Source organism: Alosa alosa, chromosome 21, assembly GCF_017589495.1.
Source record: "Alosa alosa isolate M-15738 ecotype Scorff River chromosome 21, AALO_Geno_1.1, whole genome shotgun sequence".
NCBI classification, from domain to species: Eukaryota; Metazoa; Chordata; class Actinopteri; order Clupeiformes; family Clupeidae; genus Alosa; species Alosa alosa.
The window spans coordinates 23,972,381-23,992,249 of NC_063209.1; the positions used below are offsets into that span (position 1 = coordinate 23,972,381).

The window sequence follows — 19,869 nt, forward strand, 5'->3', positions numbered from 1 at the left end:
CTGAGGGGCTGGATGGTGTTAAAAGCACTTGAGAAATCAAAGAACATGATTCTCACAGCACTTTTCCCCTTGTCTAGGTGGGAATGTGTCCTGTGTATAAGTGATGGCATCGTCCACGCCCACTTTCTCCTGGTATGCAAACTGTAACGGGTCTAGTGCATGGCGTACCTGGGGTCTGAGCATACAGTACCTAAGACCAATCGCTCCATTGTCTTCATCACATGTGATGTAAGAGCGACAGGTCTGTAGTCATTAAGCTCACTAGGGTGTGGCTTCTTAGGGACAGGGGTAAGACATGATGTCTTCCACAGTGTTGGAACTTGTCCAAGGCGTAGGCTCAAATTGAAGATGTGCTTCAGTGGCTCCCCCAGTTCAGCAGCACAGGCCTTGGACACAGTCTGTCTGTCTGTCTTTCCTTCTCTCTCTCTCTCTCGCTCTCAAGAGACCTATTTGCCCATTTGCAAGGAAGGTCACGTTCAATTGTTCTCGTTACAGTATGTAGAATAGATCTTTGCATAAGGCCATCCTTAAAAATATTTTTGTTTGCAGTAACAGCCAAAAAATAAATAAAAATGGGTCGGTAGGTAGGTCAATATTTTTTTTTTTCAAGATTCAAAGTTAAAAAAAAAGTACAATTTTGGTCATGGTGATTACATAGGAATGAATTTACACAAATGTGCATATCGTGACGTAACTGACTGGGTCTTCAACCCGTGCCTTCAGGCGCACCATTGCAAACCTCATTCTGATGCAGGTTATATAGACCAGCCTTTCTCAAACTTCTTTGACCTGAGGCCCGGTCATGGCAGACTTTGGGGTCATAGGGCTCATCTACATGTACCCAGAAAGAAGGCTACAATAGCTCTTGGCCACGTTATATTGAAATTTGACAATACAATACTCAATGCTATACAGTGTATTATACAGTCTCTGCTCTGTTTCTAAGGAAGTTCCAAAAAACAACGTCGTTCTATTAAGTTTCGTTAAATAAATAAATAGCCTTCCAACAGGTTGAAGCGGAGCTTTGATACCGACATTATCGATTAGTTTCAGTTTCTCTCGCGCAGACGCGCATTGAATGAATGCTCATACCACCACTTAATTGTAGGGCTCCATGTTTAATGACATCGATAGCAGAAACGTTTGTTTTCTTTTTTCGTCGATCCGCGGTTTCTTGATCAACTGCGCAGCAAATTATCAGATGAAGCACCGGGCCTAATTTCACTCCACGACTCCGCGGACCAGCAGTCTCCATGTTGCGGACCCATATTTTGAGAAATGCTGAATAGACCACAACCAATTTCAATACTCCGACCACGGTCACCGTTAGACTAGGGGAGAAGGGATGAGAAAAGATCTGGCCACAGTTCTTCCAGAACCGTGCCAAGTAAAAGCGTTATCAGTTTGTGTGAATGAAACGAAGCGTAGGCCATAGTGTGACATGCGTAAAACCAATGGTGTAGAGATGACGCCACAGGGTTTTATTTAAGTGAGCCACGTTTGCATGTAGGCAATTTATATTCACAATACTTGGGCCTACTAAAAGAAATATTATTTTATTGCATTTGTATTGGTTGTTTAGAGTAAAAAAAAAACAATCGGTCGGTATTAACGCAAGTTTACAACCGGCAAGTCGGTCGGACTAAAAGGGGAAAAAAATAAATATTTGGGTAGGTTCTAAATTGACAGGGTCGGTCGGGTTACGGCAAACGAAAATATTTTTAAGGATGGCCTAAGGGTTGGCCAAGGGATGGCCATTTTTCAATCAGGATAAGCACGGTTTCATGAGGCCTAAAGAAATAACCCCTTTGAAATATCATTATTTCATTATTTTGTTTTGTGCCTACAAGTGGTATTTTTTGCACTTATTTGACCAGATGTTATCCAACATAATTACATATTTTGGCAACCTTGACAGTGTTCTATTTATTTACAAATGCACATACTGTAATTACACGTATACATAGCATAGCCATTTTCCACTGCTCTTTATACTATTCATCCTGCACATACACTTATTATGACCGCCGCGCAGCGAAGCGGCGGTCATATAGGTTTAGTCAGATTTTTTTTTTTTTTTTTTTTTTTCATGCCCAAATTTCCATCAATGATTCCGGGACACTGAAAGACCGGGTACCGCGAAACTTGGTGGGCATGTAACCCCACATGGATAGCATGGAACCATCGTTTTTCGTTTTGATCTGTAGCCCCCCCGCTGGACTGGACCCCCCGAAAGGAGGGTAGGGCAGACACAGTTTTCTGTGAATATCTCGAAAACGGTAGGGTTTAGGAGGACCATTTTTTTTTTATGTTGATCTCAAGGGGCCATGTCAACCCATTCCATAACCACTCATTTCATGTATAGCGCCACCTAGATAAACACAAAAAAGTAAAAATGAGGTGTTGTAATTGAAGGTATCTGTGACCTAACATAGTCAAAACTGCACGAAATTGGAAGTGTAGGATCATTATGACACCCTCTGTATGCACGCCAAGTTTTGTGGAATTCCATTCATGGGGGGCCACACAATAAATTAATTTATGTTACTATACACCAACTGGCCTGTAGGTGGCCGGAGACAGTTTTCTGTGAATATCTCGAGAACCGTAGGGCCTAGGAGGTCCACCTTTTTTATGTATGTTGGTCTTAAGGGGGCATGTCAACCCATCCCATTACCACTTATTTCATGTATAGAGCCACCTAGTTAAAAATTAAAAAGCAAAAAATTAGGTGTTTTCATCACAATATCTCTGGCTGACAAGGTCAAAACTGCACGAAATTAAAAGTGTAGGATCATTATGACACCCTCGAATGCATGCCAAGTTTTGTGTACTTTAGTTCATGGGGGCCTTACAATAAAATAATTTATGTGTACATTTAGTGGCGTACACCAACAAGGATTCGGGACACTGAAAGACCGGGTACACAAAACTTGGTGGGCATGTACCCCCACATGGATAGCATGGAACCGTCATTCTTCGTTTTGATCTGTAGCCCCGCTGGACTGGACCCCCGAAAGGAGGGTAGGGCGACACAGTTCTCTGTGAATATCTTGAGAACTGTAGGGCCTAGGATGACCAATTTTTTCCGTATGTTTGCCTCCAGGGGTCATGTTAACCCATTCCATGTGCACACATGTGCATAAACAGATACACACGCACACACATACATTTACAGTAATCATCATGTATGACACATACTCACACAGTAGACATATGTGCGCATGCATGCACATGCACAAACACACATACGCAGGCAAACACACAAGCACGCACATACATACACACACACACACACCCACACACATAAACATAAATTTGTACACACACACATGCACACAATTCAAGAATTTTTCCCGTCATCTACTCCCTGAATTTTTGGTCATTGATACCCGGGACACCGAACCACCGGGGTACATGAAATTTGGTGGGTATGTAGCCCCACTAGACTTTTACGGAAAATTTTCATTTCGTCCCCGGGGACCACCCCCCCCCCCGTGCTGGGCCCCTGAACCGCCAAAAAAAAAAAAAACAGTTTTTCCTAAATAACTACCTGAACCGTGGCACTGAGGATGAAGAATCTTTTATGGTATGTTGGTCTCAAGGGTCCACATCAACCTGGCTCATAATCACTCATTTGTGATTTGCACCCCACCCGGTAAAAATGAAAATGCAATATTATTCTGCTTTAATCGCCCTATCTTCAGTTAAGATGTTCAGAACTGCACCAAATTTTATGTGTATGATTGACCTGGCATTCTCTGGGGGTATGCCAAGTTTCGTAGAATTTCATCCATGGGGGTCTAAAAAAATTAGGTTATGTGTACATTTAGTGACTGTACACTCATTGGCCTGTAAATGGCGGTGCACACATATACACATGCACACACACAGGCACCCACATACTATCGGTATTAGAACGGCCGATACATAATTACAAATTCAGTAGGATTAAAAGAAAGCCAAAATAAATATTCATCATCATCATCATGGCTGCATTTTCAGTATTGGCGAGAAGTAGTCGTTTGTCCACTAGATGGCGCATCGTTGCAGTGAGACGTAATTTTGTTGGAAGTTAAAAGTGGGTTGGAAAAAACAATGGACGCTTCCTACAAGGACTGTAATTTACCGCAGCGAACATCTAATAAGGATAGGACGATGTTCACATGAAGTGTAATTCCCATTTCTTCTTGAAGCCGAAATAAATCTGAGGATGTTTATCGGACATGCTTGGTTTTTACTGCAGGTACGTTAATCTTGTAATATCAATAAGGACCTAGGTAATGTTACCGTTAGCGTTGGTTGAGTGATGGAGGCATTTGATTGATTGCATTTGTAGAAAACTATAAATGCGGTTATACCAAGCAAATGTATAGCAGCACTGTTTGTATCTTTCGACTGTCATTTATTGCACGTGCTACAAAATCATTCTGTGCAATGGAAGATTTACCAACGTTACACCGGTCTGATACAGTTTTGCCTATACATCGTGAGACTGAGGCGCCTGTTTATTTTGTTTTAAGTGCGTGCAGGGTGTGAGAGGGGAATCGATGTGCTTTGATTACAGCTTGGTAGTTGTAGTCTGTGAAATTAAAAGCACGCGTGTGTGTGAAGTATCCAAACAATGACACCTTCATTTCATTATGGCTGCTTTAGCAAAACACCTTAAGCTACTGTGTAGTGGGTTCTTAAAAGATTGAGCTTGGTCTGATGAAAGCCAGACTAGCCATGGACCTCAGTTAAACAATGCAAGGGAACATGAATCAGCCTATATTTGCACGAACAATAACGGACAAAAGCTCTTCAACTTTGGCCCGTTAAAATGTGTATGAACAGTCTAGCGGCATGATTTCATCAAGGCCCATTTGGACATGTCAGTTATTTGCACCACTGGTTAGATGTAAAACAGCATTTCGTTTCAGACTAGGCTACTGTTACTTAATTTGTGCATTAACAATAACGTTTCAGACTACTGTTACTTAATTTGTGCATTGACAATAAAGTATTACATGAACTAAAGATGACACAAATCTTATGTAGAAGAAGAAACATTCACAAAAAAATCCATCCATCCAAAATGACCTTTGTTTTTGATAGCTGTTGAAAACGGCATGGAACTGACAGAGATGTTTTTGTTTATAAATACATAAAAAAAAAAAAAAAAAATAACATTATGCTGATACCTTTGCTTTTCCCAAATACAATGTAGCCTACAGGTGTAAGTGACCTTTCATCAATCCACTTGCAATGGATGAACTGTGATGAACTGCCCTACTTGTGATTGTTTAGAGATTTTAAAGGTTTTATAACAATGCTACATCTTCTTTGGCTATTCTACAATCTATTCACCTTTTCAGCACCAGTAGGCTACTTTCTGTGCAGCCGCTTTAACACACACTCAGGCATGCCAAACAAGCATACACAAAAAGTTTCAAGAGTGGGGATGGAGTAAAATAGGGAGACAAATTGAAGTGTGATTTATTTTCGCGGAACGGATGTACAGGACTGAGCGGCGGTCATATTTTGTACCGCTATGCGGTACATCTAGTTACTCTTATAATGTTACTGTTTCTGCACTACAATGGTACTGTTACCACACTGCACATAGCTGTACATGTCTGTCTATATGATTAATACTGAATAACCATATTTATTCTGTTTTTCTTATAATATATTCTTTTAATAAACTGCATATACCTATATTATTCTTACTACTATTCTAATGTTACTGCTACTACATTGCACATACATGTTGTTCATACATTGTTCATATTACATAGCCATATTTATTCTGCTCTTAAGGTACGTTAACTGCTGCTAATACACTGCACATTTATATTTAATTCATATTACTTTAAACCACCTGTAAACCAACTGTATACTACTGTATACACTGCATTATATTTCTTGTCCTGTCTATGCATCACCTGTCTATACTTTGTATATCACATTGCACTTTTCTGCTTTTTTTGCACTTCTGATTAGACGCAAACTGCATTTTGTAGTCTTTGTATTTGTACTCTGCACAATGACAATAAAGTTGAATCTAATCTAATCTAATCTAATCTAATATTTTGAGGTATACAGACAGTGTTTACCCTGACCATGAAAAATAGAGAAAATGCAATTTGTCAAACAGCAACACTTACTGTAATTTCTGTTACACAAGAGCATGTACAGTATTCACATAGAATCTTAAGGCTAGAAGTAGCTGAATTAAGAGAGACTTCTAAACATAATGGAGGTGTCAGTCTTAACTTTGGGACTCCTATTTTCTTCTTTAGACTAGTTCTGTTAGTATTGCATTTGTACCCTATTCTTTATATTTATGTATGTGTTTGTTTGTTTGTTTGTTTGTTGTTTGTTTGTCATTATTCATGGTACTGGCATACCTAACTAGCACAGGCCTGTCACTCATCAGTTAATCATTGAAGTACTGTAATTGCAAGCAAAATTATTTAATTTTAGGATTTGTCATTCCTCCTCACTGGCAGTTGGGTAGAGTTGTGGATCAGTTCTAAGAGAAAATTCTAGTTAAAAATGATCAGTGCTATTTAGGAGGTCTCTTAGCGGTAAGATAAGAATGCTTTGTGAATAGGAGCTCTGTTGTAACCTGTACTCCAATATATACGTTGCATGGCCTCAGACACTCTTATTTCAGTCCACCTCTATGACCTGTGTCCATCTAAGATAGTTTACATAAGAACAGACCTAGCAGTCTTAGCAGCGTGGCCTTAACAGCGTAGCCTTAGACTGGAATAGAAACATCACAATGTTTGTCACTCTTGCTATCCTATGTGAGTGTCAGTAGAATATATAACCTGTAGTTTTTACGCTGTATAGCATATTATTTTATGCTAAAAGGATTATGTGTTTTTTTCTGTCTCTGTTAGTGTTATCAGCTGAGGATTTGAATGCGGACTGTGGTAAGTACAAACTAATCCCATTTCTGATTTTTAAATTTTCATTGCAAAAATTGTAGCTATGGGAGACTAGGTACAGTTTTTTTTTTTTTATATACTGCATTGTAGTATATGCCACATGTGCCTCTGGGCCCGTATGCTCAAAAAATTTTAAGGCAAAAGTAGCAGAGAACCATTGAATTTGGGAGAAATGCCTCAACTTTTTGACTAAGAGGAATTCACAAAGCATTTTAATGCTGAAAGTAGCTCCCCAAGTCTGGGAGAGCTTATATGATGCAGCATTGCAGCAGCAAGTATTTGATAATCTTTTGAATTGATCTCACCAGTGTGTACAGTGTAACAGTGTGTTTTTTGAGGTCTTTTTGAGTTATGTCTAAAGGCAAAGTTTGTTTTTTCAGATTGAATGGTTTTGTGTGAAGAGTTTAGTTTTGACCTGAAAGTAGGACTTTCCTAGCCTCAAGATGTAGGGTCTGGGAACTTACCATAGGCACTGCTCAATCCGAGGTGCGGGATAAACGGTTGTCTTTCAAAGTCCCTTTGCAGGCAATAGGATAGCGCTACAACTCATGAGTTCCATGCGTTTTCCCAACAGCGGAGCTAGTTGGCTGGTTGATCAGACTTTTGCCAGCTTAAAAAAAAACTTAACGAGTCGCAATTCAAAGACCCCTGTTCGTCAGCAGCAGCATCCATCTTCTTTGTTTTCAAGTAGCAGTGAATGCACAAGGAACCGTTGCAATTCTGTCGTCATTATGTTAGCCCATGCTGTAGTCTACGTGATACGCAGTATCGGGGCGCCTGCAGGAATTAATGCTATGGTACGCACACCCATCACCCCCCCGCGAAAAAGAAAAATTCACTCGTGAACAGTATAGTCCGTTTTAGGTCCGTGCATTGGTCAGTCAGCAAAAAAGTAGCCTACATAGCATAACAACATCCACATGCAATAATACAACGACAACGTCTACAATGACCTATTCATTTGGACAACAGAGGACAGAAGTAGGTTGCTAGTGACAAAATATTAGCTGTCAGTGTTTTACAATGTATTTGTAAATTACGATTAATTAAAAAGTGTTTAACTCCTCCTGGTTTTCCCCACCACTTAAAAAGCATCACCATCTCAGTATACCCACTTAAAATAGGCAACATTTGATCACAGTATACCCACTGCAGCTAACTACAACACATAGGGTTGCCAACCATCCCGAATTGGGCGGGACATCCCGTATTTTGGGTGATTTCAGGGACAGCACCACTCCCGATTTTCAATCACAGCTCATCGGCCTTGTTAACTTGTCAATAGGCTACTGTAAACGCACCTGGAACAAAGTGTCCAGTGGCGCCGCAACCATGCGTATCTCGCACTGTGCGCACGGCACCAAGGGACAGAAGGGGCACCACAATGTAGCCAGAGAAGCTTTACTGCAAACTGCTTTTCACTCTTCTTAGAGAACGATTACAATGTGAAAATGCAGCAACAGCATCTTGCATAAGGATGATACTTTTTGGGTCCTCTCAGTCTCTCTATTATGCAGCAGATCTAACGTTATGCTACTCGTTTTAATTGGGAACGAGAGGGAGAGAGGGTGGAAGTTTCCAGCTGGCTTGTGATCATTGGTAATTGATTTCACCTTTTTAATATAAGAAACTTTTAAAAGGAAATCATGAGAACAACAAAAACAATGCGAGGAGATTGTGGAATTATCCGGTTCGCTATGCTACTGACCATTTACAATGTGAGGGCACTTTGACATAGGCTGCACGCACTGTGATTTGGACTGATAGAATATGAAGAGTGGTCAATTGCCTTTTTGTAATGGAATTGGTGAGTCTTGAAGTCTTCAATAATCCGTTTCCCTTAAACTAAGCATTTACATGAAGCACATGATAGCTATGCCAATTGAAACACTTTCCACTTAGATAGCTAGGTGGCTACAAGGTTCATAATTCACTTTTAATTGCAAACAGAAAATATCTAGCTAGCATCATTACATGCTTCTATTTCCACAGGAATGAAGGTTGTTTACACCAACTTAATATACTTATCATCAGTGTTGGCCAAGTTACTTCAAAATAGAAATGTATTATGCATTACTTATTACTGTCATTTCAAAGTAATTTGGTACATTATAATATTGCTGTCTCTGAATTGTAAGGCATTACACTACTATTGCATTACTTTTAAGTTACTTTCACCAAAATATCTGGAAATATGGATTTGCCATTCTAAATGCAGTTTATTACGCTCAATCATAGTCAGAATTTTGTTAAAAACCGACAAAAGGTCAAAGTCTGGTAAATTGTGATATAAATACTGTAACTCTAAGCCTGCTCATTAAAATCAATAGAGAGCCTACTATATTGTAAATCAAAGCTTAAAGAAACTGTATGTAAGATTGTGGCCAAAACTGGTACTGCAATCACTTTCAAACTCCTGCAGAGGGATGTATCCCCTTTCCCTCCCCTCTGACTGGCAGAGCTGGCAACATGGATGCCGAAACACTACTGACTTTGTGATTAGTAGATAGGTGGAGGGTGGCGCATCAGGCCAAAACACAACATGACAACATCAGTTGAGGGCTGCAACTCCACTTTTTAAATGACAATATCCTGGCCAGACTACTGTTGTCAGTGATATAAGTATTTGAAAGAACATGATTTCTTAATGTCTAGTGACATATCAGGGCCATTTATGATTAATTGAAATACATTTCTTACATACGGTTCCTTTAATAAAGACATGTCAAGATGGTGGCCTACTGACCATTTTGGTGCCCTAAGTGAGTGGTTTTGAGTGAGTGACATTTAAATGATAACTCAAACACCTAAAGTAAAATAAAAGGCCTATTATTTACAGACTGTGTGTTTTTAAACATTCATGCTGTTTTCTTATAAATGGTGCACTGTCACTTTAAGAGCATTGATCTTCTCATTGACGTTCTCATAATGCCTTTTTGCCAGCTCTTGTTTACAAGCCTTGTTTGTTGAGTTACATTGATAGCACAATATTAACAATAGTATGCACAATGTTAAATTGTTTTAAGCAGCCTTCATTGCTTTGAAAAGTATGCAATAACATGTTGCTTCACATTTCGTTTTGCAAATAAAAGTGAATTATGAGCCCCTGGTATCCACCTAGCTATCTGAATGGATTATTTTTTTGTCAACTCGGCATATCATGTGCTTCATGTAAATGCTTGGAAAACTAATTATTGAAGACCCACCAATTCCATTCTACTAGCACTACGTGGTGGAGATTGAGAGAACCCAAAAAGTATCAAACTTGCATGTACCATGGTGTTAGTGCATTCTGACATTGTAAACGTTATTGATGAAGAGTGAAATGCAGTTTGCAGTAAAGCTACTATTCATTGGTTACATGTGGGTGCCCCCTCTGTCCTTTGGTGCCCTACGCAAAGTGTGGGATGCGCGTGGTGGGAGCGGTGGCACTGCCATGCTACACAATCTTTTTCTGCATTTCTATCCCTTTATTCTCTTTAATTCAAGTTCACAGCTCAAAGTTGACATGCACTAGAAGTTTGTGTTAAATCAAGAATCAAAAGATTAGCGTGGCACCACTTTAGATGTTTCATTAAATGACTTGTGCTATTTCGCGAGGCATAGTGAGGTCTTTCGGTTTCGCACAAAGTGCACTAACTATTATGTTCTTCATATCCTTGTCTCTGAGCGTAGGCTTATGTCCATTCGCAAATAGAGTCCGCCTGCGAGTCTGCTGCAGCCACAGTCATCTTCAACCAGAATCAGGAGATAACGTTCTACTATTTTGCGCAGATTTTTTCTCCTCTGTTGTTCTCGCGGTGGTGTTTATGAATATGTATCAAAACAAAACACTGCTTAATTTTTGGTTAAAATGCATTGTAAGTGTTACTGAAGTTTGTACCGAGTAAAATATTACCCAATTTTTTTTTGTAATGCATTACATTACCGCGTTACTGCAAACAGCAATATATTACAGTAATTACATTACTTTTGTAATGCATTACTCCCAACACTGCTTATCATTGTGCTATAGGCCTAAATGTGGCACAAACAATGTTAGACTTTGTGGAATGACCATAGGCTATATTTGAATGGAGCTGGCAAAAATTAGCCTGGCGAGCCAGACCCACATTAAAATGTAGGGTCTGGGCACTCACCGTTCGCAGTGCTCAGTCCGAGGGGCGGGATAATCAGTTGTCTTTCAAATTCCCTCTGCACGCAATAGGACGCAATAGGATATTTGTTTTCAAGTAGCAGGGAATTCAAGTCAAACCATTGCAACTCTGCCATCAATCATTATATTAAGCCCACCAAACGACTCTATACACGATTTCAATGCCCTGATTAAGTTTCGATTTCTGGAGCTCACAAGCCAACGGAGAGTTGGAGAGTTGCCCTAGAGCAAAGTAATTTGCTGCCGCTAGGGGCGCGTCTAGATTTCTAGGCTAGGCAAAAATCGCATTTGAAGTGAAGTGAAGGTTGAGGAAGTTGGCAACCCTAATAACACAGTGTATCCACTACAGCTAACTAGACTACAGTGTTGCTAGACTACCCTGGCTGCAAATTACATTTGCTGCCGCTAGAGTGCGTCTAGATTTCTTAGCTCGTAAAATAATGCATCATGCAAAAATAGAGAGAGAGAGAGAGGCCGGAAGAAAAGAGAGAGTCGCCTCAAGCCAGGGGCAGAGCAGAGGAGCAAGAGAGCTCATCTCCTAAAGTAATAGTCCTTTATCCCCAAGCACATCCATCAACATATCCACCAACCCAACAGACACCTCCCAGCTGGCCCAACCCAACAGACACATACCCAGCTGGCTTCAAATAACAGCCCAGTTCATTGGCTAGTTGGCATGTAAAGGATAATATGTCATGAGGTTCTGCCTGGTAACACTGATTAAAGTCTGATGACCTCCACAGTGTAGTTCTTAGTTTATAACACCAGTTACCTGCCTGTCTTGGTAAAACTCTTTGCCTGTGAACCCAAATAACAGCCCAGGCTTTTATTTTCCAAAATTGACTGTACTGCCGTTTCAACTGTTGTGTGTGTGTTTCCCCAGGACTTCCCGGATCATCCAGCTCCGGCCATTGTATTTGAGACAGGCATCTTGAAATTGGAAACCCCACTTAAATAAAACTTTTTCCCTCCTGCAAAGATGAGAAATATTATTGAGTTAATTATTTCAAACAAGCTGAATGTCTACTCATATTACTAGGCTATTCGATGATAGGCTTAAATTACGGATCATTAATTTAGTGTTGAGATGTTGCTCATTGAGTGTTAATAATATAATAGAGATAACAATCCAAAAAAATGCCAGGACAGATGAAACACGTTTTAATCAAACATACAAAGATACAAAGATATCATACTATACTGAAAGCTAAAATGTTGTCTCCAGCAACCTACATGTAGGTTCTGTCCTCTGTGTAATACAGTATTTTCAGCCCTGAACAAAAAACAGGCCGGTCTTGTATCTGAGACCGGCCTTTGTTTATACAAACCTGTAACCACATCAGGCGCGTAAAAGAGACAGGCGTTTAAAGTTTTTACCTCCAGCACAGATTAGGTACAGTAAATTGTAGTGAAACCATGATCAGAGTGCTGCCCACATTACGGGACTAACTTGATGCATATTCAATTTGAGGATTTGGCCTTGATGCAAGAATTGAGTGAACTGCATTTAAAACCTTTGTTTAAGAGATTGCTACAACATAATTTTGTACGTTTTGGGAGGTTAACGCACCAATTTAAGTTTAATTTCACTGCTAGTTACACCCTGCTGGAAGTCGTCAATCAATTAACCTTTTCCAGACCGATTCTTAATTACAACTGAGAAGGTCTGCGTGCTTACCAGGCTATTGCATTATGTTACTGTAGCTGGTAAGGGAATGGATTGATACCTTGTTATCTGATGTTAAAGGGAAACTTGGCAGGATTTCCGCCTCTGCTGGAGAAATTGTGCATTATGCTATTTCAAACTGTGGAAAAAGGTAACGATAAAGCACATGGATTTGTTTACAAGCTAGCAAAACGGTTAGCATAAGTTTGGCAGACAATGTATATGTTACAAGGTAAGAAACACGATTTAAAACGAGTTTTTGTTTCTCACTTCTTTCCGGGACGGTAGTCGCAATGTTGCAAGGTTGGTTTTCCCGCCTGGGGATTTTAGGCAGCGGAAAAGTCACCATTTTCACCGGAACAGGTCATTTAACCATCCAAATGATTTCTAAACGGGTTTATTACGTTGAAATAGTTGCCAAGTTCCCCTTTAACATAGAATGCAACTTTGGTCTGTCAAAAACATGCTCAGATGCTATTTTACAAGCATATTTACAACCCTATGGTTGTAGAGTAAAAGAAGGAACCTGGGTAGTACCGTTCTTGCTAACATCGCTGTCAAGAGTCCTTGTCAGTCTACCCCAATCCAAACATTTGGACAGTCGATCTATGTAGCGTCACGTGACTTTGTCATCTCCGTGTTTTTGGAGGCTGTGCAAGGGATTGTGGGATATGAAATTAAATTAAAAAGATGCACCCAATGCATCGTTGAAAATCACTGAAAACGAAGTACAGATCAAGGGAGAAAGCTTGACCTTTGGGTAGCCTTGTCTGTCATTCAACAAATGCAATCTACCTAGAGCACGTTCAAAACGTTTGGACATGCGTGTAATCAGGCTGGGGGATTTTAGCAGATATGTAACATCCCCATGTAGTCAGCTGAAAATATGGCTTGACCCCAAAAAAATTTAACAAAAGGTTTCTCAGTGGTTTACAGTAGTATCAGATGTACTTAAAAACATACTAAAAGTTTACCAAAGTTTGACTCCAAGAAAGGCCCCATTTTCAAAATGGCAGCCATCAGGTCCTTGAAATGACCATTACTCCTTTGTATTTCTCCTAGACCAGGAATACTGGTGTCTGATACCAGTTTTGGCCATATAATATTCTAATTAGTATATTTGCATGAAAAATAAGTGATTACAAGTACAATTATATATTAAAGCAATTGGTTATAAGCATATTTATGTGAAAAATAAGTAAAATTTCCCTTAAGTAATTCCATATTTCTCCTTTATCATATCGTTTTTCCTAGTGTTGGTGGTTTCTGTGGTTCATAACCATTATTTTGATTCCAATAAAGAATAAATTCATTAGAACTGTGTGGTACTGTAAAATTAGTCAAAACAGGGCTGCCGCGTGAAGGCTCAGTACTGCTAACTGCCTTGTGTTTTTTTGTGTTTATTTTTTATATAAATATATTTTATATATTTTATAATGTGTTTTGTTTTGTTTTTGCCTTTTGATTTTTATATATTTTTTAAAATATTTTCTTATTTATACATATGTTTTTCTATTTTCTTCAGTTGTTTCCTCTTATTCTGGTTTATTTTTTTGCGCTGGGACCATCACTAGATTCACCATTAGTCGTCACACTCTTCCTCCCATTGAGGTTGATTATAGTGATTCTCACAATTCCCAACTTGACATGGTCCACAAGCAGGCATGCATGGTAGTCCATATGTCCTGCAACTGCCCCATTGTGTTCGGCATGCAGTTGTGCAATTACAGTGGATCATCTGCAGGAGGCTTTCTGGGGCAGCAGCCTTACTGGTCATAACTGGCAGGAACCGGTTGTCCACCAGTTTCCATTACCAATCCACTGGGTTCATGTCACCTTCCTTTCCAATCCACACCATGATCTGGAGGTAAACTCTTTGGCAGTGGTATTTGGATGAGGACTCAGTTGGAGGCAGATGTTCTGGGGTAACAAATGATCTGGCGGTAACGATTTTCTTGCTAAAAAGGTTGTAGCGCAAAGAGGCAAGTGAATCGGTACTCTTTCCGCCAAACAACACTGCCATTGCCTTGGTCCCATGGTCCTCTATGACATTCCTTGCTTGATGTGAGAGCAGAAACACATTTGCACAGGACTGGATGGTTGAGTCACCATTCACAATTTTCTGGAATGCTGTCTGTTTGCCAACACTAAAAATGTGTGAAGTTGTATCACATCCTGTGAAGGCATGGATAAACAGCAACTGGGAGCACAAGTCACTACCCAGGACTTGTTTCATCTCACTGATGTTGTACACTTTAGTAGCTTTGGACTTGTCTGACCGAAAATAGAGGCCTCTATTGTTCGTCCCAGCATAGTAGAGAAGAATGAGTAAGTCTGTATCCTCCCCTATCAAGGTTGTGGGCTGATGTTCTGAGGCCTTGATTGCAGCTTTGACAATGTCCACGTCTGCATCACCTGATGCATTGATAACAGTGCAGCCCTTCTTCTCCAGCTCTTCGGTCATAAGATTGATGAAGTCCTTGTTTGTTGCAAGATCTGGAAAGGAAATCATCCTTTCTTCCCACAAACTCAGTCTCCGCATTGAAGTTAACGATAGGGTGAGTGTTTTCACCATGTCTCTGATGTGTATTGTCTTTGATGGAAGGACCTTCACCATAACCATCAAAAACGACTGTTGCTTTACCATAATGGCGTATGGTAAAGTCTGCATATGACTGTGCAATGGCACCGTAACTGTCACCCTTTTTCCATGCCAAGCGGTGAACCAGGGAGCCACCGTCAAGGACATAATGCTCAGTTGGTGGGATGGAATCCAGGACAGTTTTGTTGCATTTCTTGCTTGAGAACTCAGTGACTGCCTGCGCTAGTTGGGGATTCTCGGTGCTGCTCGCTGGTCGTGTAGGTGAGGTCATTGAACTCCTGCATGGCATTGTTGTATTCAGATGTGATGGGTGTAGACATGGTCCACAATGCTCTCATTTCTTCAGTCATTCCACTTCCATGGGTCAAGCCTCCACTGCTTTTCAAGGATCGCATCAATGTCTGCTCGATGACAAGGTCAGAGCTAAGACCTGCCCAGTACTGGTTGCTGCGGCAGATCACATGGAAACCCCTGGAAAACTTGTCATGCACGCACCTCCGATTTCAGGTAGTTGTAGTGCCCAGCGGCAGCAAATATTGGCAGACAGTCCAACATTGCTCCCAAGTGCATCTTCCAAGATCCTGTACGATCTGCTTTGATCAGAGCTCGGGCTGTCTGCAGCATCGTCTGATAGTTTACCCACAGCCGGCTGGTTTTTGACCTTGTGCTAAGGTTTGCCCTCTTTGTGTTCACCTGTTCCTTGATTTGGTTCAGCATATCTGATGCTGCAGCACTCTCCAAAGTTGTTTCTTTCGTTACCAGGGATGAGTACATCTCTCCAGCTTGGTTCAGCAATGACTCAAACTGTGAGTCATCCTCTTGCAGCTCTGACACAACTAGGTGATTGAGACATCTGTCCACCAGCAAATGTCCACGAAAAGCTCTTTGCACTGACTTTCCAGTCATCATGTGCTGGACGGCATTTGATCCATAGACAACTTCCATAATGTTCCTGAGTCCTGTGCCTTCCATCAGTGTGCCTATTGCACCAAATAGGTTCATAAAAGTATGAAAACCTCCAAGCATTAAGACTATGCTTTTCAGGGGACTACTCTGTGGTACATCCACAATGATCTCTGCTGCTTTCCAGTACAGTGGCTGATCAAAGGTAATAATGGGTGGAGCATTGTGTTTGATAGCCAGGTCACAAACAAAACCCAAGGTGGACAAAATACACGTTTTGTCTCCAGAGTACAAGTCACCCTGGGGTCACCCTGGGGTTTCTTGTTTGAAGTTCAGTGAGAGCTCCCTGAACTGTTTTGTCATAGTTGATCAGTGCTGGGAGGTCGTTGAACACAATGGTTTGGCACACATGTTTCGCAAAGCGATATTCAATGACTGGGATTTTACTTTGCACTGCAAAATCTAGGTTGGTAATGTGTCTCCTTGGAATGATACGGTCCTTTTTTTTCGCCCTAGAGTGATTGCTGCTCTAATTCCCATTCCGTGGAAGGTCCCCTTACCATCAATAGTAAGGATGTTGTGGTCAACATTGTCCCCAGCAAAAGGAAGTTCTATGACTTCTATGTCATTTGCTAACATATCTGGGGCAACTGAATCTGCTGCATTCTTTTCAAAACGCAAAACTTCCTTGTATGATGAAGCAAATCCCATTCCATGAAGGGTATACACCAGGAATTGTGACCGATACATATGATGTGCCTGCACTGCAAGGCCAAGTTGTAATGGAGCTACCACAGCACGTGGTCTTGCTGCCTGGACAATTGCCTGTCCAATTCCTGCAACCTTTCGGCTTGTCTCCTTACCCACAAAAAGACCATTCAAAAGTGTACGGAGAGTCTCAGGAACAAACGAAAGGGCAGAGTCAAGCTCAAGTGACTTTGTGCTGTATCTGTAACGGAGAGGACATTAGACTTGATATCACTTTTCATCAGTCGCGCAGCTGTTTGAATGATCGCTTGTTTCTGGGATTCCTCATCCTTTTCTTGCTCACTGAAATAAGATCGTAGTATTTGTGATGTCAATGTCATCCTCTCTCAACACAGGTATTAGAAATCTGTCTAATGTTCTGTTCATGGGCGTAGATTTGCGTGGGGACCGAAGGATGTGTCCACACCAATGTCAAATTAGGACTGAAATGTCCCCACCAATATTCAGGTTGCACATGCGCTACACAAAGAGTTAAATCATTTGTCACTTCAGTGCTGCGGATCATCTCGTACAGATCTTGTAATGTGCAGTAGGCTAGCCTACAGTGTATGAGGGTAAATTGCGCTGATTTGAAGTTACCTATAATAACTACCAGTGAGCCGCAGTCTCCTGCGCAGCATTGTGCAGCGTTTCAGCTTCACTTATGAATATAAGTGCGTCGATGTGCGGCATATGAAGTGCGTCGAAATTCACCCATTCTTCTCTGTTGAACTCCTCGAGAAGTAGGCCACTCATCACACATGTGTCACAAAAGAGCCATTTCTCAGCTTTTAAACGGTGCTAGCCACTATTTGCTGTGATGAACAGTTCGCGAGAAAAATAACTTCAAGACATTGAATAATTATTCTCTGCGCCCATCTCCACATCCATTCGTCTTGGTGGAATACACACTCTTCACGCAACACATGACAAACCATATATCAGAATAAACAGCAGACCTTACCGAACACAAAGGTGTAATGCATTCCCGTGTATAGTTAGCTGTTCCAGAGTAATCCGGTTCAACATGGTCTTTCGGCTTTAAGCATTTCTTAAAACTGAGCTGTGCTTACATCGCCTAGATATCTGTAAATATTAGAATCAGAGAATATACAGGCAGCTCACGGTGAAGAGTCTGTCAATGTATTCTTAATGATTTCTTTTCACAAAATGCTAAGCATGCATGTATTTAAGTTTCTTAAAACTGAGCTGTGCTTAAATGGGTCAATGCATGATTTCATAACAGACCAAATAGAAAATAAATGTTAAATGTTAAATATAGCCTACATATCTGTACATATTAAAATCAGATTATGTAGGCTACACAGTATAGTTAGATCAAGTTGGACAGTAGCACATTTTAATCATGGATAGTTGGACAGTAGCACATTTTAATCATTGTATATATCTATAGTGGCTGGTGAAAGAGTTGAGTGGCTTTTTTTTTCGGGCGGGGGGGGTGGGGTGGTCAGTGGGTAGTGTCCCCACGAAAGCTCAGACCAAACCTACGCTCTTGGTTCTGTTGACAGTTGAGTTACCATGGCTGCCATAAATAACTGCCAGAAAACAACTGCCAGAAGGAGGGTGGGGTTTAAGTAGTTTTAAGGAGGAATTTTGTTCGAGCAAAATGGTATGTGCTGCCAACAACATTTTAATGGGGCAAGCAATAACTTAATATCAGTATTATCTTCCACCATCTTCTGAATTGCTGGAAATTGTGAATTTAGTTTTTTAGTTTAGTTTTTATCTATAGAGGATGCATTACATATGTATTACTGTACCTTATTCAAATTTAAATGAATGACCAATTTAGAAGGTAGTTGTTTATGAGCAAAGTTTATATATATAACTACAATTTAAGGTACTTTTGACTTTAGGGTTAGGTGTTTTTTTTCCATATATGCAGCCGCCTAATGAGCTTATCTGGCACCCACATGAATAATTAAGTGAGCTTTAACGCTGATTGGCTGCCTTTAAGTCTGATCACCACTCACAATAAGCCACAGCAACTCCAGCAACCTGAATCTTCATGGAAACATAATGTGTAAAGGGAACATAATGTGTGGAGGGAACATATTGGGTGTTTCGAAACGGGTAATGTTGCTGCCTTTTAAGATATCTAACTGGGGAGCAAGGCAGCAAGTGCGGTTCAAAACCGAAAAAACAAATTCTGCTGCCTTTTAAGATATCTTAGAATTCCCAAATAACGGTCATTTTTGGAGGCAGCATCGATGCACACTTCATGCTCCCTCCTACCCATAATCCCTTGCGGCAACGTCTGAAACAGCTGTGAAAGGTAAACAAACATGGCGGATGACATCGGTAATGGCTGCTGAATCTGTTTAAAATGTCATTTGTGTGACCTTATTTTGCTTAGATTTGTAGATTAGAGATGAGAAATAAACAATTTACTATCTGATTATGCCATTGTTGTAAACCATTAATAGGGTCTGGTCTGATATATCTGCCAGCCATTAAAAACTAATTTATACCGTTAGCCTGGGCTAGCTTACGTAAGCTAATTTAGTTTAACGTCAGGCCTTTGCTAACGCCATACCGTAGTGTTAACCAAAGATTCTAGAGTGCTACACTCATTTTAAAAAAGATGCATTTAATCCAAAGTCATGTCTAGTGAGACAGCTCTCTATGTAGGGAGGGAGGCAGTAGGCAGCTGTCTCCCGTTTCGAACACACCCAATCTGTGGAGGCGATCAGAGGGGTGGATTGTATCACAGTATGTGTTCACATCATATTCTGTCTTTGATCAGATTCACCCATTTTTTTACGGGTCATTTAAAAAATTTGCATATGAGGGTGGAAACAACCGTGTTTCCTGTTTATGGTAGCTTTGTGTC

At 40.5% G+C, this 19,869-nt stretch overlaps 1 protein-coding gene across 1 annotated transcript in view; it reads left to right on the top strand.

The window, feature by feature from the left end:
* The window catches only part of LOC125286139, a 30,874-nt gene that overhangs the window by 2,950 nt on the left and 8,055 nt on the right, over positions 1–19,869 (top strand). The window contains exon 3 of the mRNA XM_048230906.1: positions 6,894–6,926. Within this exon, the coding sequence (XP_048086863.1) occupies positions 6,894–6,926 (33 nt within the window). The remainder of the gene's footprint in view (positions 1–6,893; positions 6,927–19,869) is intronic.